Source organism: Eriocheir sinensis, chromosome 9 (assembly GCF_024679095.1).
Source record: "Eriocheir sinensis breed Jianghai 21 chromosome 9, ASM2467909v1, whole genome shotgun sequence".
Lineage (NCBI taxonomy): Eukaryota > Metazoa > Arthropoda > Malacostraca > Decapoda > Varunidae > Eriocheir > Eriocheir sinensis.
Genome location: NC_066517.1, coordinates 11,040,689 through 11,065,852, shown reverse-complemented (window position 1 = coordinate 11,065,852; position 25,164 = coordinate 11,040,689). Strand labels below are relative to the sequence as shown.

The 25,164-nt window shown below is 42.2% G+C and overlaps 1 protein-coding gene across 6 annotated transcripts in view; it reads left to right on the top strand.

Moving 5' to 3' along the window:
* Positions 1-25,164, top strand: part of LOC126995914 (probable phosphorylase b kinase regulatory subunit beta) — a gene marked incomplete at its 3' end in the record, with an annotated part of 186,756 nt that overhangs the window by 71,663 nt on the left and 89,929 nt on the right. For 4 of the 6 annotated variants that reach the window (XM_050855809.1, XM_050855807.1, XM_050855808.1 and 1 more), the window contains 3 exon segments: positions 224-297; positions 3,742-3,921; positions 11,074-11,094. In XM_050855809.1, coding sequence (XP_050711766.1) covers positions 224-297; positions 3,742-3,921; positions 11,074-11,094 — 275 coding nt within the window. 6 annotated transcript variants of the gene reach the window in all.

Below are 25,164 nucleotides of genomic sequence, written 5' to 3'. Positions count from 1 at the left end.
TAAAGTGTCACATAAAAGACTGATATGGAAATCAGAAAAGAAGGGTGGACTGCAGGGGAAAATGACAGACTGTATGGAAGACTACTTGGAGGGAAGAGAAATGGTAAGATAGGAAGTCAGAGTGGAGACAAGTAACAAGCAGTGTGGTGTGAGTGTGGGTGTAAATTTACTTATGTATTTGCACAGAATTGTGATGTGTTGCTTTCATGTGACTCTTCCACAGACCCAGTGATCCCCAAGTACTATTTTATTCACAAGGACCAGGTGAACATGGAGCGTGCTAACCCAGGATCTCAGGTGGGTGCGTCTTCGGTTTTCATGCAAGTCCCTTGTAGTCAAGGGTTCATTTTTTAATTTTGTTCCTTTGCCAACTATTCTTTGCCAGCAAGAGGATTTTGTTAGTGTATTTACTTTATTATACAAGTCCCTTGTTATAAGATTTTGATAAATGCCTGGTCCATTAATACAGCTTTATTGTCACCAGTAGGATTTTATTGTCTTGCCCTTGGCAATGAATATCTATGTTGTTTATTGTTGTCAGTTATTGGCTAACAGATTACAGCAAAACCCCAAGTATCTAGCAACCATGAGGATTCATTGGTGTTGGATAAGTGGAAATTCCGGATACTATGGGTATATTCCAAATGTTCATGTAATTTTATTCAACCAAACATGTTTACACAGGTACAGTACACTCAGAGATGCATCTTCTGACTACAACTGTGTATGCATGTACATACTTACCAAAGCACTGAGAATTGAAGGGCTCCAGTACGACCTGACCGTCACCTAAATATCCACAAACAATAAGTGCATGAATTAACTTAGAAAGTGACTGGGTGCAGCACACTCTGCCACAAAACATCCTTGCCCCCCCCCTCTCTCTCTCTCTCTCTCTCTCTCTCTCTCTCTCTCTCTCTCTCTCTCTCTCTCTCTCTCTCTCTCTCTCTCTCTCTCTCTCTCTCTCTCTCTCTCTCTCTCTCTCTCTCTCTCTCTCTCTCTCTCTCTCTCTCTCTCTCTCTCTCTCTCTCTCTCTCTCTCTCTCTCTCTCTCTCTCTCTCTCTCTCTCTCTCTCTCTCTCTCTCTCTCTCTCTCTCTCTCTCTCTCCTCTCTCTCTCTCTCTCTCTCTCTCTCTCTCTCTCTCTCTCTCTCTCTCTCTCTCTCTCTCTCTCTCTCTCTCTCTCTCTCTCTCTCTCTCTCTCTCTCTCTCTCTCTCATTGTAAACTATACACTATAAATAAGTTTTAAATACTGTGCATTTGATTATATGGCAAGACCATATAACCTTGAAAGATTTGTTTTCTGAGAACAAAAGAAAGACTTTGTATATATCCCCATACATTGTTGCAGCGTGGCTTGTGTGATGCCAAGTAGGATGCAAAGACGCTGCTGCTGTCAACTCTTACCTCATGGCTGGAGTGGGAAATGTAAAAACATGAGAATTTATAATGGAAAAAATGTTGAGAGAGAGAGAGGGGAGGAGGGGAGGGGAGGGGGTGGAGAGGAGAGGAGAGGAGAGGAGAGGAGAGGAGAGAAGGGGAGGGTAGAGGGGAGGGAGGGGAGGGGAGAGGAGAGGAGAGAAAGAGAGGGTATAGTGAGGGAGGAGGATTAGCCAATTAGATGGTTGGAGGCAGTGTGTCGTACCCAGTTACTTTGATAGTTTACCCATGCCCTCTCATTGTTTGTGAATATTTAGGTGATGGTCTGCTTGTACTGGAGCCCCTCAGTGCTTAGCGCTTTGGTCAGCACATGCATACATGCTTGTAGGCAGGAGATGCATCTCTGAGTGTATAGTACCTGTGTGAGCATGTTTGGTTGAATAAAATTATCTGGGGAACTTTTGGAGCATAACCCAAGTATCTGAATCCCCCACTGTTGTGGGATAGTAGGGGTTTCATTGTAGTTTGGGAAATCAAGGGTCAAGTATATTTGTAGTCAGTCATAATAATTTTTTTATTTGCTTACCTGAGTGCAGTTTTTTCTTGAGTTACGATGGTGTTTGGGAAGTTGGGACCAACAGGTTGGTCATAAGTCGAACTGGTCGAAAGTCGAAGTTTACCTTAAAATATAAAATAGAATATTATTCAAATGTCGGGCTGCGGATAGAGCGGCATTCCTGCTCCTCTTCCCCTCCCCTCATAAACTCAACTCTGTCCTCATGAGTTCGCCTCACCAGGTTCACTGTGTTTGTTAACCTCTGGTGGAACATCCGTAAACAAATGCTAGTGGCATGAGGTTCAGATTTCGGATAAATTTCTAATTTCTTCAGTTAAGTGAAATGAGAAAGTTTTCGTAAAACTACGGTTATTCGAATACTAATTCTGTTAACTCCATAATGACGTTGATGCCGCTGGTGTCATATAGTTCTATCAAATGTGGGCAACGAGCATGACTCCAGCGCCTACGAGCAGCGAGAAGCTATCCGGATATTGAAGGCCAAGCAAAACTAGGTTTCTGTTAATGCTAAGTGACTAACTGGCACCTCTTTTGTCTCTTACCACCACTCCGTGCTAAAAATAGTTTACAGTTCCTGCCTATGCATCATGGTGTCTGCAGAGCGATTATGTTCCCTCAGCCGTCCTCTTTCGGCGGTCTTCCTTTAGTTTCTACTCGTTGTGTGCGTGCTGAACGTAGTCTTGACACCTCCACTGATATATGTGATGTTCTAGATGAACTAATATCTTATTCACAAGAGTGTTCAGAGGAGTGGGAAGCGGAAGTCGGATTTTTTTGGGAATCATGGAACTCCAACTTAATGATCTGTCAAAATAATAATCTGATTTCACAGTTGAGTTACACGGATAATTTTTTACAACTTTTTTTCAATGAAATTCATTCTAGAATTACACAAAAAATGAAAATTTACAAAAATTATTTTTTGAGTTTCACTGCAACTTTGGCTCTCTGTGGGCAGTAAATTTCCAGGTAAAAGTTTATTAACTATATTTTTCACACTCAATCGTGATAAAATGACCTACTTTTCTTCAGTAAATTTTCCTGTACGTCACACCAGTAAAAAGTTGGAATTTTGGGGGAATCATGGCATTCCAGCCAAACAGTCGGTCCAAATAAAAATCTGATTTCACAGTAGAGTTCTAAGGATTCTTTCCAACAACTTTTATTCAGTGAGATTCATTCCAAAATGAAAGAAAAAAAAAATACCAATTTTTTTTTTTTAATTTCACTGCAACTTTGGCTCTCTGTAGGCAGTAAATTTCTGGGTCAAAGATTATAAACTATATTTTACAGACTCCATCGTGATAAAACGAATAACTTTTCTTCAATAATTTTTCCTGTACGTTGCACCAGTAAAAAGTTATAATTTTTTGGGAATCTTGCAATTCCAGCCTAATGCGACAACCTAGAAAGAAACGGATTTCACAGCAGGATGCACCAGAAAATTTTCTATAAAACACCTTTTATGACGTTTTTTCAGTTTCAAAGTTCATTTTCCGCTGACTTTTGCGTTCAGAGGGATTTCCCGAGAAAAACTTTTGTGGTCAAAGGGTGTTGAGAGTCTCCGATAAAAGAGACTTGACTGTACTTGACTCAGTATTACTAATATTATTGTCATATTTGTAAGTGCAAGCGGTTCTAAGTCACACACATTGTAAATTGAGGACTACCTCTACCTTTAGAAATGGAAGTATTTGAGTATGTTGATAATGTAAGAAGATTGTTTGAATATTATTTGTCCTTTTTTTCCTTCTCCACCTCCTACTCATCCTCTTTGCATCACAGTGTCGACAGCCCAGTTCTGAGGGCACCTCCAGGAACCTTTTCCTGTGGGGCCAGAGTGTGTGGATAATTGCCTCGCTGCTCATGGATAGCCTCCTTCATATCAACGAGCTTGATATTATTCGTCGTCATCTTCCATCTTACAACCGTCCACGTAAAGGAGGACGTTACTCAGCCTTCCAGGTAAGCTCTCGTTCCTCAGGGATGGACTAGTTAGTGGTTTCTAGCCTCTATGCTATGGCCCATTTCAGTGAATGTCAAAAACAATTCTCACCCTATGGCAACAGCTTTGTCATGACTGCCTTTCCATGTGCCCACACATTTTGGGCTAAGTTTAGTTGCAATCTGCTGACAATTTGCTCAAAATGGACAAAGAATGCATTCAAATACTTTTTTCAAAACATTGTTATTAATTGATAATTATCAGAAAAAAATAATGACAGCTGTCGACTTCATTTTGTCATAATAACCATCTCACAGAAAAAAATAGGTTTCTATAGGGAAACCATTGTGTTTGGCAGATACACTGGCATAAGGTATAGTCAGCATAGGTTTGCTAGGGTTGAGGAGGAGAAATGGCTAGTATGTACAAGAAGGGTTTGACAGGTAACTTGTGATTTATGGTTACCTTGAAAAGTGACAGCTTGAAAACTCCTTAGGTTTGTGTCAACCTTACTTTGTAAAAGCATGGACTGAAGCCATGAGGCAGCAGTTTTTGTAACCTTTGCTAAGTTTTCACACCAAGAAGTGTTCCCTGCACCATAGTCATGATGTATTCAAACAAAGTTTGGGCTGTGCCACAGAGTTACATATCAGAGTATGAGTTCCCTATACTGCTGTACTGAGACTTATGAAGTCTAAAGCTGAGCTCAATGGCTGTCTAACTGTGTCCACTTGGTCCAAAACCTACAATTTCACACACTTTACTCCTGCCTAATATACCTATCAATCAATCAGTCAATGGTGGCATACGCTGGGGATGCATTGCCTCGCGCACCCTATGATGCCAAGTCCAGGGGTCCCTCCATCCTGAGTACCTCCCAGCAGGATCTATCAACTTGCTCAAGCCATGAACTCTATGGGTGTCCCCTTAGCCTCCTCCACTCAGGATTATCTCTTACAGAGACAACCCGATGAGTAGGGCTGGCTTCTGGGTAGCGTGCCACGTGGCTATATAACTGGAGTTGGTGTTGATAGACTGTGCAAGTAATATATGTTAAATCAGTCATGGAGTAGTTGCCGGTTTGACACAAAGTCATTCCAGTGATATCCCATGATTCTGCATAAACATTTATTACCAAAGACATCAGTTCACCTCTCCAAATCCGTATCTCACAGCCATAGAGTAAGACAGGGAGCACAAGGGACTTGAAGATCCGGATTTTTATCTTTCTACACAAATATCGACAATGCCCTTGCTACCGTCTTATTTCAAGAAAATTTACACCACTATTGTCTTTTCTGAGGAAATTCTTCACAGCATTAGTATAAATCCATAACCTTGATATGAACATAAATATAATGATAAAAATAAGCTGAGCACATAAGCACTACTTATATTCTTAGGAGTGCTTGACCCTTTAAGGTATTTTGACATTGTGACATAACTTACATCAATATAATGATTGTGCAGAATAAGATACTGCTTAAAGATGAGGCCCTTCATGCAAGAAAGAGGAAATGTGCAAAAACATGAATCTCCAGAAAATGCATTTGGATCTTGACAATGTTAAAATAGCCATAACTATGGCTTTTCAAGTTAGACCATCAATTTTCTCTTCTATTCTTTTTAAGCTCTATGTGTACTTTCTGAATATAAGTTAAAGTTAGTAGAATTGCCCATGAGTAGACCCATGATACAAAAATGCAGCTATGGTTGCTTTCTAATTAAACAAAAACTGAAAGTGTTTTCTGGATGAAAATGTTTTTATGTGCATCAGAAAGCTACACAATAAAAAGAAGACTACAGCCCACACATCATAACCATCATACTCCCTGCCTGTACTGCATGTTACTCATTCCAATATGCTGTATATTTTTGTTTTCATTGGTAAGATTTAAAAAAAAAGAAATCATTTATGTGAATTGTAACAGCATGCACACATATGGGCGGTCTGAAGGTGCGCAAATGGCGAACTTAATAACCTATGGGGAAAAATACATATGGGCGGTCACGGCCCAAAACCCCCCTACCAGAAAAAAAAAAAAAAAAAAACCTGGTCTGCTGGCAGGAAGCACGTCATACTCACGGCCAATCTCTCGCTTTTTTCTTCCACTGTCCACCTTAATCACTTCCACCTGTACTATGGTCATCATCGGGTTCTTCCGGGGTTTAGGCTTCAATGACACTGCGTGCAGCATAATGGTGGTGCAAAGGTGAGGCAGAAATCATTGAATAATTGCAGTCACCACAAGACAAGGAGAGGTGATCGGGTTATGGCAGGAAACGACATGTTGTGTACGTCGGCAGTGTTCTTCACTGGCGATAGAGGGCGTGCGGGTGCTAGACAGCTGTAGCTCGCCAGCGGACGCCATTTTGCTGCCAGAACAGCTAGTAAGCGTTCTCAGAAAATCAGCGGACGCCATTTTGCTGCCAGAGAAGCTAGTAAACATCCTCAAGATCAGGGAATGCCATTTTGGTGCCAGAGCACCTAGTAAACATCCTCAGAAGATCAGGGAACGCCATTTTGGTGCCAGAGCACCTAGTAAACATCCTCAGAAGATCAGCGGACGCCATTTTGCTGCCAGAACAGCTAGTAAACGTCCTCAGAAGATCAACGGACGCCATTATCCTGCCAGTGAGATGTCGTTACCATAGCGGTGAGGTGCGCAAATAGCAAGACCACTTGCGCAAATGGTGGGATGATGGCCACAAATTAAGGCCGCGCAAATGGCGAGGGCGCAAAAGGTGAGTGCGCAAATGGTGAGGTTTTACTGTACAGTAAACCTTTGATATAATGGCCCCGCTTATAACGGATTTTGGATTTAACGGACAAGGTCAGAGGGTTAGAAATCCACAGGGACCAACTGAGAGTAGTTTTTGAACCAACCACGCCTGGTAACTACAATAACATCTGCTAGCGACATGGCCTTCCTCCCTTTATCCTATCCTTTGGTTTCTGTAGTCTTTTTCAGCCCACCTAATGAAATATTTTCCTCCTTGAGATTCCCATTCAAATGAAGAAAGTATTTACACCACAAGAAAGTCTTATGCATCAATCCAGGATGTAAATGTAATGGAAAATAGCCAAGTGTTAATGAGTGTCGGTACTGACACAGCTAGAGGGGTCCGTCAGGTAGGTTAGGTTAGGTTAAGTTAGGTTTGGTTAGCTAAATTTATTCGGCACGTGGTGTGGGACGGTGGAAATATGCAGTGCCGGACGGGACATGACGGCGGCGGTCCATTACGTGGGCTGGCGTTGCAAGAAATACCTCCTCGCAGATATAAGTAACCCTGGTGTCCACCACGCATGTGCACTAGGGGAATACACAGCAGGAAAAACATTAATTTGCCATTTTTTTTAGTTTGTCCATTTGTGATCTTTGTGAGCAGTGAGTGAAATATAGAAACAGTATGCAAGTTAAACCCCTCTCTGCAAGCTATTTTGCAACTGCGGTGGTGGGCAGCAGCGGGTGTACAACAGTCATTGAAAAGTCAATCATTTAAAGATTTTTGACAGAAACAGTTAGCAGATTATTTCATTATACACCGAAAACTACTAAAAAAAACGGTTTTGTCTGCCAGTGCAAAATTGTTGCAGGTATAAAATTTTATCCATATCCGTAACAATACAGCCCCTCCCATGGGGTCCCGCTGCCAACCTGGCAGTCTCAGTGCCCCGCAGTCCCTCGCCAAGTTTGCTGTGTGGCTATATAGACAATGTGCAGACAACATACACAATGAAAAAACTATATACCTATGTTCATTAGGTTCGTCAGTATTATTGTACGTATTTTTAAATTTCTGCTGCTTAAAACGGACTTTCGGCATTAACAGACTAAGTTACCCCCCAATTAGTCCATTAAATCGAGGGTTTACTGTAATGCACATTAGTAACATTGGCAGTCTAAGTACCATCCCTTCCCTCTGGTGTTGGTGTTGTAACTTTTCATTCACATTAATCTGAAGCCAAACCTCCTGAACAGAGTTACTAGCCATTTACTACTTTTCACATTTGTATTGAACATGACCTCAGCTAAACCTTGGTCACTACCACTAATACGCGCCGTCACAATTTTACCACCAAGATCATGTTGTGTAGCCTGATCAGCTGCTGCGTCTGCTACACTACCATTTACACCAGCACTTTAATCATCACCAATTGAAGGTGCAATGGCATCATCTACACTTACAGCATTGTTATCATCTTTTTTTTTTCGTGCTGCCTGTAGCGCCTTAGGCTTTCTTGAGAGGGCTCCTGGGCAACCCCAGCCCGTTAGTGGCGCAGGCAAATTTTGTTTATAGTTGCTGCTGTGATATATGACTTGCTTGGCCCATGGGAAAATGTAGGAAAATATTATAGTACAGTAAACCCTCAGTTATCCAGGTGCACTGTATCCAACCTCGCCCATATCCGGGAGCTTTAAAAAATAGTTGATTTTTTCCAAAAAATAATCAAATTGTCGCGCGCTGCCAAAAGTCGTTCAAATTGCCTGTGTGATGCCTCTAAGCTCTGCCCGGGCAGTGTACCGCACCCGTAAGGCGCGCCCCAGCTTCCACGTAGCAATGACATTGACGTCCTGGTGCAAAGGTTTGTAGGAAAGCTGTGTGCTTCGCAGTACAACTGGCACGTAAACGTTCTTGCCGAGAGCTGCAGACCATATCGAAGTGACGAGAGTCAAAGGACTGTTTAAATGAAACACACAGTGTGAACCCTAGCATAAGCCTTGATGACTGCCTAAATTCAGACTGGACTAGGTGAGTAGGGCTCCGTCCCTGTGGAGAAGGTGTGCGGGTCCGCTAGCACTCCTGCAGGAGTGAGGGCGGAATAAGAAATGCAGATAAGTACCGCCCTTGGTCCGACATGTGAAAGAAGGATTTTACCATGCTTACGGTAAGGCGAGTAAAGGGGCCCGCAGGGGTTCAGGAGTCCCGTGGGCCAGCCCGATCTGGAGGTGTGGGCTGGCCGTAAATCGTGGTTACTTCTTGTGGCTGGCCTCCCTGTGGTCCCGCTGGATGCACTGTGCAGGGGGTACCCGCCCCCCCTGGCTCACAAGGGCAACACAGTGTAACTAAACAGCCACAGATCACCACGCAAGCGGATGCACCAGGTTGTCATTGATCCTTGGTTATCCTCCCCACTCACACTCAGAGTGGGGTGGCTTGGTGTACTTGCCCGGCATCTGTGGGCCTTCAGGCTCATTGCTGGGCTTAAAAGGGTAGCGCCCTGGGGTGCCTGCCCGGGCGTCCGTATAGAAGCCTGCTTTGAGCACTTGATGCCCATTGCCCGCCCGGACTGCTTCGGGTATCGCTCTGGTATGTCTTCTGGTTGACCCGGGTGGTAAAGCCCGCGGTGCTCGTAGCCACGAGGTTGTTAACGCAGCTACACAGTGATAAAGCCACGGGCGCGCACCTAAGAACAGCACAGAGCGTCGGCCTTCCTGTTTTGTAAAACTGGACCCGTAAAAAGTTTCTTGTGGCAGTGCTGGGTCTGTTAGAAAGCCTGTGTGGTAAACACAATGGTGCAGACTTGGGGGGTTAAGCTGCCACAAATACCTGAGTTTTTCTGGGTTGGGTCCAGGCCCTGCTGCTGTGATTGGCCAGGCAGGGGAACATTAGCTGCTGCCTGTGAACACGGGGCTAGGCACCCCAGCAATGGTACAGCGGCTGAGGCTGTCGCGACTTAATGCCGAATGCCAAGTAACAGATCTCCCCAAGGTGCAGCAGGACTGCGATAAGCCAGGGAGAGATTACCGCGAGTGCAAACTGTGACGACGCTGCTTGAACCCTTTTCTCAGCGCCCGGAGCACGTCAATCGCACGCATTTCACTCCCTGGTGCAGACTGACTGCTACAAATCCATTGGGCGTACCATATTATGAGTAGGCTATGGACAGAATCTGGATCTGGACCTGTACGAATAATGCGCAGGGCACCCGTACAGGTGCATAACACACATATAAAGAAGCACCTATGCAGTACTCTGTTGTTGCCTTTATGGCAGGCCATGATCGAAAGCTGGGTTTTCAGATCCGTAGACTTAACCTACACCATATCCGGGTTTTTCCCATATCCAGGTGCCCCCGTGGCTCTATTAACCTGGATATGAGTGTTTTCTGTACATTATTTTACTTCAGCCTCATTTTTTAGTTACAAATATGTATTATTGCAATACAGAGTTTCCTCAGGAAGGCAATGGTAGTCAGCTTTTCCTTGTATCAAATAACAGTGTCAGGATATTGAGTAAGAGTAAAGTGTGCAAAGTTGCTGATTTTTTTATTTGGGCGCAGTAAGATGGCCACCAACTTGTCTCCAGTGGCAACAACTGAAGACCTTGGACAAACACACTAGCATATAGCTTTGTTGTACTCAGTACCAAGCTGCATTAACTTCAACATTAGTTATGCAGAAGTGAGAGGACATATTTCTTGTTGAATTCATTGGGACAAGATTTAAGGAATTATGTCTTCAAGAGTAGACCAAAGAGAAAAATCTGTATTTTCATCATTTATTGAGTCTACATAAAATATCTTGAAATATAAGATGTAAAAAGAAAGAAATAATGGGAAACTGCTGTCGAGCAGATGATGATAATGATAATGTTTAGTGTTCATTTAGAAGCTTTCAAATTTGAGATACTATACAAATATTATTCAATTTCAGATGCTTAGTGGAAAATCTAATCAAATAATTTTAATTTGGTTTGGGTACATACAATGACACGGTGTTGAGCTGTAGCATTGGCCCTAGAACACTAGAAGCCAGGGGGAATCTGTGTGGCTGTGTGAATAATGTCATTAATATGTTGGTGGTATGCATGATTATTATAATGAGTGTTTGAGAGGCTTGGAGGAAGGGGAAAGTAAGAGAGAAAACAGTGAGTCATGTTTGTTGAAAGGCATTACGTTACTTTTTACATCTAAAAAATTTAAGTTTTGTCATATGATTAAGTTGTTCAGACATGTGGAATGGTTGTTTCATTACTTAGAAGCCAGCTCTTTAGTATTTCTTCAAAGTCATGTTATATGATTTCCACACTTTTCCCTGTTTTGTGTGATTAAATTTGCTCCATTTTCTTTTGCTTGTGCTGTGGCATGAATTCATAAATTATTTAACTTTTGCCTTGCTTATATTTTCTTGTTTTTGAAGTTTGAACTTTTTTTGTATCATGGCAAGCGTCCAAGGTACATCAAAGAGGTAAGGAAAAGAAGGGAAGGTAAAACCTTTCTCTCACCCATCACCAGCTGTCCTGACACACCCTAGTGTTGCTCTTGTGGCACCTCACCACTACTACTGCTGGTACTTCTGCTATGCCACATATGACTCACTCATCACGTACCTCAATACAGGCAGTACCCGTTATTGGATAGAGTTGCGTTCCAAAGAAAATGGTAAATAGCAAATTGTCAAATGAACACATTTCCTCTTAAGGAATACATGAAAAGGGTGTTGCATTCATGACCACCTCCTTGACCCAAGGGGAAAAAATTATGAATGAAAGAAAAAAAGATTGTATATTTTGCACCTCTTATTTTTAAACAAAAATATTTTTGATGTACATTTTTTGTAACACAGTAATAAGGCATAAAATATACTGTACATACATCTGTACTACCAGCTGGTTGGGGGGATCATGTTAAGCACATGATTCAAATATTTTTGTTTATATATATATTTATTAATTTTTTATTTATTTATTTATTTTCAATGTGCTGCCTGTAGTGTCTGTAGACTTTCTTGAGGGGCCTCTTGGGCGACCCCAGCCCATTAGTAGCGCAGGTGAATTTTATTTATAGTAGCTGCTGTGATATATGACTCTTGCTTGGCTGATGCTGCCCCTGGTGATCCTCTTGAACAAAGTCACTGAAATTTGGGGTTTATTTAAGATCTGGGCTGAATGTGGGTAATCTTCTGCCACTCAGCGATGATTTGAAACTCAGCGCGTTTTGGTGGGTCCACGGGCTCACCAGACTCACATGCTAACCACTCGGCCACTGCCTCCCTCATGCACATATCAATATTAATGAAGCATTATAAATGAAATAAGTTTACACAACCCATCTGTTTGGTCACATCTTGTCTCAGTCCATGTGATGCTTACCATGCAGGAGGTGTATGTAAGAGAGTGACTGGTAGCATGCCAAAAGTCAAAGCTGAGAGGTCAGGAGGAGTAGTAGGGGTCTGTAGGGGAAAGGATAGTGTGTGCATGTGTGTGTGAATGTGTGTGTGTGTGTGTGTGTGTGTGTGTGTGTGTGTGTGTGTGTGTGGTTTACAGGGCCTGAGCTAAGCTTGGATAGTCTTGTCTTCTTGTCTATATTTGTTCAACTTCTTCATTTGACAGACACTCTCTGCCTCTACAATCACCTCCTTCAGACCATTCCACTCATCCACACTTCTGTATTGGAAACTGTACTTCTTTATATCCTTCAGACATATTCCTTTTTTCAGTTTCTTATTGTGTTTTCTCATTCCCTTCCTCCTCTCTGTCAGATAAAAGCATCACTGTCGGTCAGTCTCATGCAAATGGTGTTCAATGGACTCATCACTCAGTTCTGTACGACAGCGAGACATGTTTTCCCTCTGTGTGTGTGTGTAAGAGAGAGGGAGAGGGAGAGGGAGAGGCAGAGGCAGAAGGAGAGGGAGAGAGAGAGGCAGAGAGAGAGGCAGAGAGAGAGAGAGAGAGAGAGAGAGAGAGAGAGAGAGAGAGAGAGAATTTGTGCGGGTGGAGAATGTGCGTGTGTGTGTATTTACCTATTTGTAGTCTACTGGCCCCAAGCTAAGCTCTAATAGTCCTGTCTCCATATCTACATTCATCCAGCCTTTCCTTCATTTGTTGGACACTGCTCGCCTCCACCACCTCTTCCTGCAAGCTGTTCCATGTGTTAACACTTCTGTGTGGAAAACTATACTTTATAAGATCATCTCTATCCACATCACCAAACTTATTTACCAATTTATACAGCGTGATCAGATCTCCTCTCTCCCTTATTTGTTCCAGTGTCATCAAGTCCATCTCCTTCAATCTGTCTTCATATGTCATTTTCGAGATTTCTTGAACCATTTTAGTTGCGATTCTCTGTATCCTTTCCAGCTTTCTGATATCCTCTTTATGAGGTGATCACACAACTGCAGCATATTCAAGCTTTGGTCTTATCATTGTTGTTATTTTCTTCATCATTTCTTTGTCCATAACATGGAATGATACCCTTATATTTTGCATCATCCTGTAGGTTTCTCCAAACAGCTTGTTTATGTGCTTTTCTGGGGATAGTGTGTCTTGCATCGTTACTCCCAAATCTTTTATTCATGTACCACCTTTAAATTTTCTCCCATCCTGTATGTTTTCCTTGGTCTGTTTTTACGTTTCCCCATTTCCATAATGTGGCACTTGTTTGCATTAAATTCCATCTCCTATAATTGACTCCATCTATACACTCTGTCCAGGTCTTTTTTGCAACTCCTCACAGTCTTCCTCCATACTCATTTTCTTATTAACTTTGCATCATCTGCAAAAAGGCTCATATAACTTTTTATACCCTTTGGCATATCATATATATATATATATATATATATATATATATATATATATATATATATATATATATATATATATATATATATATATATATATATATATATATATATATATATATATTTTTTTTTCACAACAAAGGAGACAGCTCAAGGGCACAAAAAAAGGAAACAATAATAAAAAAGCCCGCTACTCTATGCTCCTATAAAAAGATTCAAAAGAGGTGGCCGAAAGAGAGGTCAATTTCGGGAGGAGAGGTGTCCTGATACCCTCCTATCTATATCTATCTATATATCTATCTTTCTATCTCTCTCTCTCTCTCTCTCTCTCTCTCTCTCTCTCTCTCTCTCTCTCTCTCTCTCTCTCTCTCTCTCTCTCTCTCTCTCTCTCTCTCTCTCTCTCTCTCTCTCTCTCTCTCTCTCTCTCTCTCTCTCTCTCTATATATATATCTATCTATCTATCTATCTATCTATCTATCTATCTATCTATATATATATATATATATATATATATCTATAGATATATATATCTATATATATATATATCTATATCTATATCTATATCTATATATCTATCTATCTATCTATCTATCTATCTATCTATCTATATATATATATATATATATATATATATATATATATATATATATATATATATATATATATATATATATATATATATATGTATATAGTCGTTCCTCAAATAGTACAGGGGTTAGGGACCCAGGACCCCCGTACTATTTGAAAATCCGTACAAAATTAGTGCCCCCCCTTAGAAACACACCTGGGCTGCATTTGAAAGGGGGAATCGGGACTCTCAGAATGTCCCGAGTGATCTCAGATGCGTGATGCGGCAGCATGAGTTGCCAACTCGGCACGTCCAATGGCTCTCGGCTTTGAGAGGTGGAGCACCTTCGTGCTGTGATGACGTCATCAGCAAATATGGCGGCCCAAACAAACATAAATAAGTGTTTCCATTGCATTTCACCTTTCTGTACCACCATAACCACTGGAGCTTCCTTTTCATCTTCTGTTGTAAGGGGTTCGTCAGCTAGGACAGCTAGTAATGCATGTTAAACGTCACCAGGAAGATCAGCATACGCCATTTTGCTGCGAGTGAGACGCTGTTACCATAGCAATAACGAGGGTTATTGAGGCCTTTATCTCCACTCTTGCAGCACTCTTGGAGCACTGGCAGTTACTGCGGCAAGAGGGAGTAAGCCGTTTCAAAGGCTGTAGTTGGGACCGAAAGGGACAACTACCTCCCGAACCAAGACCAAGACCAAGATGATAGATACAGCGAACACTGCTCTCATTCACGTGGTATGCTCTCCCTACTGCAACGTAACTCATCCCAAAAATGTAACTTCTAGATCTGAATTCTTCTGCAAGGTGAACACCTTTCTCAAGTGCTTCGGGGTGCTTTCAGCAGGTATTTTGGTAGAACAGTGTTGCCACTCACACCATGGCTACTTGGTGCGATGAGCGGGAAATATAAAAATCCTAAAAATCAGTCCATATAAAACCGAAACCGTACTATTGGAAACCGTACTATTTGAGGGACGACTGTATATATATATATATATATATATATATATATATATATATATATATATATATATATATATATATATATATATATATATATATATATATATATATTATGAACATTATTAGTGCCAGAACTGAGCCTTGAGGAACTCCACTCTCCACTCATCATCATCATCATCATCATTGTTGTTTAATGTCCATATTTTCCCATTGAAGGTGGGGTTGGACGGGCGATGACTCTCCTCCACATCTGTCGATCTTGTGCCATATATTCCTCTATTCCCAGTATATTCATATCCTCCGCCACACATCTGCTCCACTTTTTCTTAGGCCTTCCCACTGGCCATTGTCCCTCAATTCTCAACTCCTCCACCTCATCTGACACGCCTCCCTCTGCCTTCTTCACATGTCCAAACCATCTCAATCTTCTCTGCCTCAATTTAACAGAAAGGTCCTCAACCCCACACATCTCTGCCACTTCACTGCTTGACCTTCCATCCTGCCACCTCACTTCTGCCATGGATCTCAGCATCCTGCAATCACACCTGCACAGAACATCCATCTGTCTGTTCTTCAGTGCCCATGTTTCTGCTCCATTCAAAAGAACACTTCTCACACAGGCCTCGTAAACCCTTCCTCTGCTCCTCAATCCTATGTTGTGGTTCACTAATAAACTGGCTATTTCTTGCCATCTATCCCATGCAGCTGCTGCCCTCGCTCTCACTGCTCTCTCCACTCCAGCTTCACAGTCCAACACATCTCCCAGGTAGCAGAACTGCTGTACTTCCTCCAACACACCTCCGTCCACCACCAGCCCGGCATCCTCGTCATCATCACTACCATCACCATCATCCCCCTCCCTCACACATCTTGGACATACAAAGTTCTGTATCCCTCGCAAATTTCTGAGCATCGTTGATGACACCATTTATTACACAGTACACAACACAGAATTTACTCCCACTCCTCTTCCATAGCATCCACATGGCCATTTTCCTGACTGAATCCTTTCTCTTGCCTTATTTCGAGTCACCATCAATTTTATCTTTTCCATGTTTATTTTTAATCCCCTCTACTCCATTTCTTCCTTCCATCTGTTAAACACGTCAGTCACTTCTTCCTTTGATTCTGCTGTCAACACCAGATCATCAGCGCACAGTAGCTCCCTTGGGCCGTCTCCCCTTGCCAATTTAGTAGCCTCTTCCATTACTGTGACAAAGAGTAGTGGACTAAGAGCTGATCCCTGGTGCACTCCTACTCTTATGTCAAAAGCCTCTGGTGTTCCTGCTACTGTTTTCACCTTTGACCTCGATTCCACATACAGAGACATAACTGCAGCCATGAGCCTTTCTGGCACTTTTTGCCTCCTCAGTGCCCACTCAATCGCTCTCCTCGGCACTCGGTCAAAAGCCTTCTCCAGGTCCACAAAGACATGATATAGTTTCTGCTTCTTTTCACTGAACTTTTTCTGTATTTGCCTCATAATAAATATTGCGTCTGTTGTCGACCTTCCTGGACTAAAGCCAGACTGCTGATCATCCACTTTTATCAGTTTCCTTAACCTCTCCTCCAACACCTTTTCAAATAATTTCATTCCATGCTCCAATAGTCTAATTCCTCTATATTTTCCACACTCCAAAGCATATCCCTTTCCTTTGTAAATTGGCACAGTCACACTGTTTTTACAATCTTCAGGAATCTTTCCCTCGTTGACAATGCTTCTAAATACTCACATCAGTTCTATAATACCTGCTCTTTTTAGCAAGTCACTTATCACTCTTGTTGGACCTGGCACTTTTCTACTTTTCATTCCTTTTATTACTATCTTCACTTCTTCTGAGATCTCTTCTATCGGCCCTTCTACTACACCCATCTCTTCCAGATTGTGCTCATTTTCCCCATTTAACAGATCTTCAAAGTAACTTCTCCACCTCTCTAGTATCTCCTCTTTCTGTATCTTGATAACTCCTCTTTCGTCCTTTATATACTTTGCTCTGATTACATCTTTTCTCCCTTTCTTCATTTGTTTTGCAATTCTAAACATTTCTTTTTGCTTCTCACTACTATTCAGTTCTTCACTCCAACTTTCCCATGCTAGCCTTCTTGCTCGGGCTACTTCCCTTTTTGCTTGTTTTCCTTTCTCTTTATATTCCCTTTTATCTTCTTCATTCCGTGTTCTCTTCCATCTCTTATAAGCTCTTTTCTTTTCCCACACTGCCCTCTGCACTGCTTCATTCCACCACCATGTTTCTCTTTCTTTAGCAGACGCCACCATGTTGATACAGGGCTGTGGGGTTCTTGAAAGGTCTGGACGTCCGAAAATCCCGTAAATTCTCAGCAATAAAAAATATAAAATAAAATATCTGAAAATTGAGTTATGAGACTCACAGCTCTTCCTAGTCACTTATTATATTTACTTCTGACCAGTCACATCTCTCATATGTTAAGCAAAGACCAGATGAACCGCTCTTAAGTTTATTTAAGCAACCAAGATCGCTGGAAATTAAGAATAATTAATTAAATCCCAGGCACACAGCAACCAAGCTAACTGTCTTAAAACATCCTATGCAAAATATGTACTTAGCTGGGGATGGCGAAGCAGAAAGCACATTTGGTCTTCCTCGTGGTCCGTTCGGCCTGGAGTCCTTCTGTCCTCTTCGTTCCTCTCTGCAACACGCCGTGCCCTCCTTACCTTCCAACAGCTTCCCTCGCTAGCAGCACACAGTCACTCTGAACTTGTGGATATACTACAAAGCAGGAAAACCACTACGATAGACACGTGGCACGGGAAGTCTGGGCAGGAGATGCTTGGAAGATGGCGTCAGGACCCACAATGCTCCGCGCCCCGGCCGTGGTCAAGATGCCAGCTCTCGCCATACTGACATCTCGTTTTCTGTGTAACACTTACGCTAAACGCCCTACGGCTACTGGATTATTATTTATTAATAACTTAACACATGCACTAGGTAAATAGTGGTTCATGCATCCCACACATAGCTCAGCTTTGGCAGTTATAACGAATATGATTTGAAAAGCTCGCTGCTCCCGCCTGCCTGGTTTTCCCGCCTTGGTGAGGGACTGAGTTCCCGCTCTCTCAATCAAAATGGCGGTCACTTCCGCGGTAATTTTCCACGGGCCACTCCTAATAATGAAATCATGACAAGGGCAAGTGCTTTGTTTACATTGTGGATGTGGATACGGGCAACCAACCTTGGCTGTGTGTGACGCACACCCGGAAAAGTCGGAATTGCCGGTTGCCCAGCTGGCGCCAAAGCGGTGGGAAGAAAAATGCCCTGTGTGACACCAGCTTACGGATGATCGTGAACTCGCTCCTGGTTGGGCGTGCAGGTGTTGCCCGTAGCCCCAATGGTTGGACAAAAACGGCCATTGTGACACCGCCTTAACCCTTTCCTTGCGCGCAGTCTGGACGTGACTATCCCCTCAGGCGCAGTCAGGGAGCCCAATGGGGGGGTTCTTTTAACCTCTGTATATCAAAAACTATTCATCACAGCTAAAAACCAAAAACACCACTGGAAAGAGGAGGTCCAGATCTATAGGAGTCGGTTAAGTATGCCTCTCTTGCAAACGTACATGCACGTTCAGGGAGTGTTGAATGTTAATACTTACGTCAGTGCGTGCGGGATGATCAGCCATATTGAGGTAACTGCGGACATCTCTTTTTCAGACTCTGGCAAGGGAGTATTGCCAACTGCAATATTTAGCGCTTAGTCCTAAATTCTTACCATAACGACTTTCGTGCATTACCGCCACGAGTTTCGCGGTGCTTTGACATGTACGGGTCACGTTTACCTACCGACGGCGTCATGCGTGCTTCCTTAAAAGGCGGTGTCCAACCATTGGGGCTATGGGCAACCGTGATTGCCTGTATACCCAACCAGGAGCGAGTTGTTGATTGTCTGTATGAATGGAAAACAGTTGTGAGTACAAGCGTGGGTACGTGGGTAACGAATGGCTGCATGTAAACAAACAGATGACAGCAGTGGCTGAGGAGCAGTGGAAGATGGCCCACCAAGGGACTCGTAAAATGGACTGGCAGAGCTGCGTTGCTTACTACTTGATTAACAAGATAAGAGAACACCCCGTGCTGGGGAACCACAGTCCAAAAAACTTTTTTGTAGATCTCCCGGTGTTGTTTTCCTCTTCTTCTTCTTTTGACCTGTAATGCATGGCAGCGACGGTGAAAAGTAACAGTGGAAAATGGCAAAAGGGCATAGAAAACCAAAATCAGGGAAAGAAAAGATTACAGAAAAACACCTAAGTTCAGGGTGAAGTGTATAAGTGCGCACTGTGAAGTAAATAAAGGCCGCTTTCACAGTCACTGTTTGTTTTGATTGTTACCAATGGCGGCGATCGACACTATAGTTTTCCACATGAAATTGGCCTATGGGGTAGTGGTGGCTGCAGGGAAAGCGACAAGTGTTGAGAGTGTGTGGTAAGGTGTGGGGCGAGACTAACCCTGCAGCCGCCACGAGGTGCTGTTGTAAAGGCAATACCTCCGACACCATCACATCACATCACTACTCATCGGCCAATTTCACGCGGAAATACTAGAGTGGCGATCGCCGCCATTGGTAACAATAAATACAAACAAAATGACTGTGAAAGCGGCCCTAAGTGCATGTTGTGAAGTATAAAAGTGTGGAGAAGGAGGACCTAAGAAGCGATACAAAGCATTACAGGTCAAAAGAGGAAGAAGGTCCACTACACACTGGCCGGTGTTGCGAAAAATATCTTCCCACTTAAATTAGTCATTCTGCTGTCCACCACGCATGTGCACTGTGGGAATACACAGCATTAAAAGTGTTAATTTGCCTGGATTTGTTCTTTTTTGTCCGCTTGTGGTCTTTGTGAGCAGTGAGGGAAATATGGAAGCAGTAAGCAAGTTGAACCTCTCTGTGAGCTATTTTGCGATTGCGGCGGCAGTTTATGTTCAATAGGCATTGACAAGTCAGTCATGATGTTAGTGATTTAATGATTTATAACAGAAAAAGTTAGCAACTTATACCATAACACACAGAAAACTACCAGAAGCTATAGGTTTGTCCAACTGTACCACGGGTGGCCGCGAGCAACCGCCCTTACTTTAGCAGACGACACCACGTGGATCACAAGCGTGTATTCAGAACTGCCAGCCAATTGTAAGGCAGCCGCCTTCAACTGCGGCTTTAGAACGACCTCTTCTCACTTCCCATTTTCCACCTATTACTATTTTGAGATAACAAGAGAGTAAAGTCGAAAAAATTGTGATATCAAGGGAGTAAAGTCGAAAAAAAAAAAGTAATTTTTTTCCATAGGCCTGAACCAATAAGCGCTTTATCATGTATTTCAATACCTTGAGTTTCGCGATCCTCGAGTTTAGTGCCATACCTTCGGAATGAAGCAAGCACGAAACTCGAGAGGGTACTGTATTTCTAAATGAATTTTAAGTAATTGTATAGGTTGATAAGGCTATATAGAGTTATGAATATTTTGTTGTTTTTGGGGGAATAACAATGATTTTTATTAAATACCACACACCTGATAGTGTTGCATTTCAATGTTGTCTGAGTGGTCACTGACCTCAGGTTTTTTCCTCTAAGGCTGCCAGCCTGCCACTCACAATGACAGCTCTCCCTGCCTACAGTCTAGAGAAGTAAATACAGAACCCTCCCGAATTTCGTGCTATCCGAGTTTCACGGTTAGTCCTAAATTCTTACCGTCCGACTTTCATGTATTATCACCCTGAGTTTTGTGCTGCTTAGACATGTACGGGTCGTGTCTACTTGCCATTGGCGTCACGCACGCTTCCTTAAAAGGTAGTGTCACACTGGACGTTTTCGTCCAATCTTTGGGGCTATGACAAGAGAGAGAGAGAGAGAGAGAGAGAGAGAGAGAGAGAGAGAGAGATGATGATGAAGCCAGAGTTGAGGAGAGTGGGAGGGGGGGATGTGAGGAACTCCTGTCCAAGTAGAGTTTCAAAATACGTACTGTACCTTGGAAAAAGGAAGAAAACGGGAAGAGAGCATGTCGTTTTGAAGCTGCAGTTGAAGGCAGCTGCCTTATGATTGGCTGACAGTTCTGAAAACACGCCTGTGATTCGCTGGGAGTCCAATGACGTCATCGCCGGCGCTCACCCCATCAGCAGCCTCACTGCCTTAAGGCAGTTTCACACTGGCCGTTTTCCTCCGACCGTTGGGGCTACAGGCAGTGCCTGTACTCCCAACCGGGAGCGAGTTGTTGGTTGTCCGTAACCTGGTGTCACACTGGGCCTTTTTCTTCCCACTGCATTGGCGACAGCTAGGGCAACTGGCAACTCCAACTTTTCCAGGTGTGCGTCACACACGGCCAAGGTCAGTTGCCCGTATCCACATCCACAACGTAAACAAAGCACTTGCCCTGTATCAACATGGCGTCCTCTGCTAAAGTAAGGGTTAGCGTGGCTTGTGCTGCCATTACCCAAGTTATGGACTTGTTGCTGCAGTTAAATGGAAGGAAGAAATGGTTGTGGGTGTGGCGTGCCTGTGGTTCATCCATGCCAGTTCTCATTGTCACCACTGCGCGTGCGCGGCCAACCCACCCATCTTGACTCAACCACATAAACACATGGATTGAATAACAATAAACACACACACACATGCACGCACGCACGCACACACGCACGCACGCACACACCATACTCATTAGGAACCATGGCAGATGTTTCTGACAAACAGAAATGGCTTCGCCATTTCCTAGAATGTGTTAGAATTTATTTGGTAAGTGGCTCACACGAACCAAACCTAACTTTTTGGCAAGAGAGCAGTCGTCTTTAACACTGCTCTCTTTTTGCCATTAGATATGTTTGGTTTGTATGAACCACTCACCAAATAAGTTCTAACACATTCTAGGAAATGGCAAAGCCATTTCTGTTTGTGAGAAACATCTGCCATGGTTCATGATGAGTCTGGTGTGTGCGTGTGTGTATTTACCTAGTTGTATTTACCTAGTTGTAATTTTACAGGGCCTGGGCTTACGCTCGTGTGGTCCCATCTCCGTATCTATAATTATCCAACTTTTCCTTGAAACTTTGCACACTCTTCGCCGATACTATTTCTTCACTTAATCTGTTCCAAACCTCTATATTTCTTTGTGGGAAGCTATATTTCTTTATGTCTCTTGAGCATCTTCCCTTCCTCAACTTTTTACTATGTCCTCTAGTATTCCTGCTGGAAGGTTCCTCTCTTAGTAGCAATTTCTCGTTATCTACTTCTTCCATTTCACGCAATAGCCTATATATTTGTATTAGGTCTCCTCTTTCTCTTCTTTGTTCCAGTGTTGGCAAGTCCATTTCCTTTAGTCTCTCTTCATATGTCAGTCCCTCCAGTTCTGGAACCATTTTTGTTGCCATCCTCTGTGTTCTTTCTAGTTTTACTATGTGTTTCTTCATATGTGGAGACCACACTGTTTCCGCGTATTCTAGTTTAGGTCTGATCATAGTAGTTATTAAGTTTTTCATCATTTCTTTGTCCATGTAGTGGAATGCTATGCCTATATTTCTCACCATGTTATATGTATCACCGAAGATCCGATTTATATGATTTCCTGGTTGCATATAATCTTGCATTATTACTCCCAGGTCTCTCTCTTCATTTACTTTCTTTAATATTTCACCATCTCCCATTTTATATGTCCATTTTGGTCTTTCTACACTTTTTCCCATTCCCATAACATAACATTTCTTCACGTTGAATTTCATCTCCCATTTCTGACTCCATTTCCAAATCTTGCTTAGGTCTTCTTGCAGTCTTCACTGTTTCTTATATGTCTTTGCAGTTTAGCATCATCCATGAACAGACTCATGTAGCTGTTTATTCCTCTGGCATATCATTAATATAGACTAGAAAGAGTACTGGTGCTAAACCGACCCTGGGGCACTCCACTTTCCACCGCTCTCCATTCCGATCTAGTGTCCTTAACCACGGTTCTCATCTCTCTTCCTCTTAAGTAGCTTTCCATCCAGTACTTCATTTTCCATCTCAATCCTCCTTTATTTTCTAGTTTCCACAGCAGTCTTGAATGTGGAACTTTGTCAAATGCCTTCATTAAGTCTAGGTAAATGCAATCCACCCATCCTTCTCTTTCCTGTAATTTGTCCGTCACTCTTGAGTAAAAGCTCAGCAAGTTTGTCACACATGAGCGGCCTTTCCTAAACCCATATTGATTGTTTGTGATTAGATTATGTTCTAGAAATCTCATCCATTGTTCTTTTATTAATTTCTCACATATTTTGCATACTACACTGGTCAGAGACACCGGTCTGTAATTTAGGGGTTCTTCCTTTTTTCCACTCTTGTATATAGGTACCACTTCTGCCCTCTTCCACTCCCTAGGCACTGTGCCTGTTTTAATTGAGCACCTAATGATGTCATATATCGGGCCAACTAGCTCATTTCTGCACTCTTAAGTATAAAACCTGAAACTCCATCCGGTCCCACGGCCTTCCACAATATTTTTTTTTATCTTCTCTTTATCTATTTTGACCTCTTCCATATATACATCTAAGTTGTTTTCTTGTGGTTCATTAAATAATGATTCTTTGGTAAACACTTGCTGGAATTTTTTGTTAAATAATTCCGCCATGCCTTTGGGATCCTCGATCTCTACGTTCTCTTCTGTCAGTCTTTCAATTGTTTCTCTTGATTTAATTTTTCCATTTATAAATCTATAAAATAGTTTAGGTTGTTCTTTACACTTTTCCACAATATCCTTTTTGTATCGTTTCTCTTCTTCCTTTCTCACTTTCACGTACTCATTTCTCGTTGACTTAAAGTCTTCTCTGTTTCTTTGATTTTTGTTTCTTTTTAATCTTGACCACGCTTTGTCTCTCTTTTCTTTTGCCTTTGCACATCTTGCATTAAACCAGTCCTTTTTAGCCCTCTTCCTCGGTCTGTATTTTGGTACGAACTTCATAACACCTGTGTTGAACGCCCTCAAGAAAATATCATATTTTCCTTGAACTTCGCTTGTACTCATTCTCTTTCCAATCCATTTCATCAAAAAACTTCTTGAGGTTTTCCACCCCTGCTTTCCTATAGTTTAATCTATTGCTTCTATAAGTCTCGTCTTGTTCCCTTCCTTCCTCCTCCATTTCCATCTCTATAACCACGTGATCACTTTTTCCCAGGGGGCAATCATACCTCAATTCATCCTTCACGTGAATTTCTCTTGTCAACACCAAATCCAGTCTTGCCGGTTCATCGTCTCTTCTATATCTAGTGCTTTCCTTCACCCTTTGTATCATCAAATTTTCCATCATTAAATTCAAGAATCTATTCCCCCATGCCACATCACCACCATTGCTCTCAAACCTCTCCCAGTCAACCTCTTTGCAATTGAAATTGCCAACTAGTATTACTCCTTTGTTTGCCTTAAGTAATCTCCTCAAACTCTGTATGGTGTCATCAATCATGTTTTCATAATCTTCTTTACTCCATGATGTAGTTTTTGGTGGTACATATGTTACTGCAATCCCCATCCTTTCTCTATTCCTGTTTTCCAAGCTTACACTCACTATCTCTGCTTTTCCCTCTCCATATTCTATTGTTTTTACTAATAACTCTTTCTTTATCATTATCACCACTCTTCCTCCGCCTTTGCCCATTCTATCCTTCCTCCACACATTGTATCTTCCATCTAACTCAATTTGGATGTTTTCTTTTAGTTTAGTTTCAGTTAGGCAAACTATCATGGGATCCCTCTCTTTTAAATAATCTTGCAGCTTTATTTTACTAGAGATCAACCCATTTACATTTGTGTACATTATTCTTATACCTCTCTCTGTATCTTTCTTATCTAGTTTTCGCTCCCCTTTCTCTTCTCCCTTATGAACCATTTCTTGATTCGATCCCCTGAAATTCTCCAAAAAAATGTTTCTTTTTCTTCCTCAGATCTTGCATTATTTTTTACTTTTGTCTCTGCCAGTAATTCATTCCATTTCATCCTTTCTTCTTCATTTCTATTTTTCTTTATGTATACCTATATCCTTACATCCTTCCATTTCTTTTAGTTTAGTTGTTCTATATAGTATGTCTTCGGCTGCCATTTGTGATTTTAGTTTTAGCTTAACTGGTCTAGTTTTCCCTTCAATAAATGGACCCATTCTATAAATCTCGTCTACTTCCTCCTCGATACTCTGTCTTTCTGCAT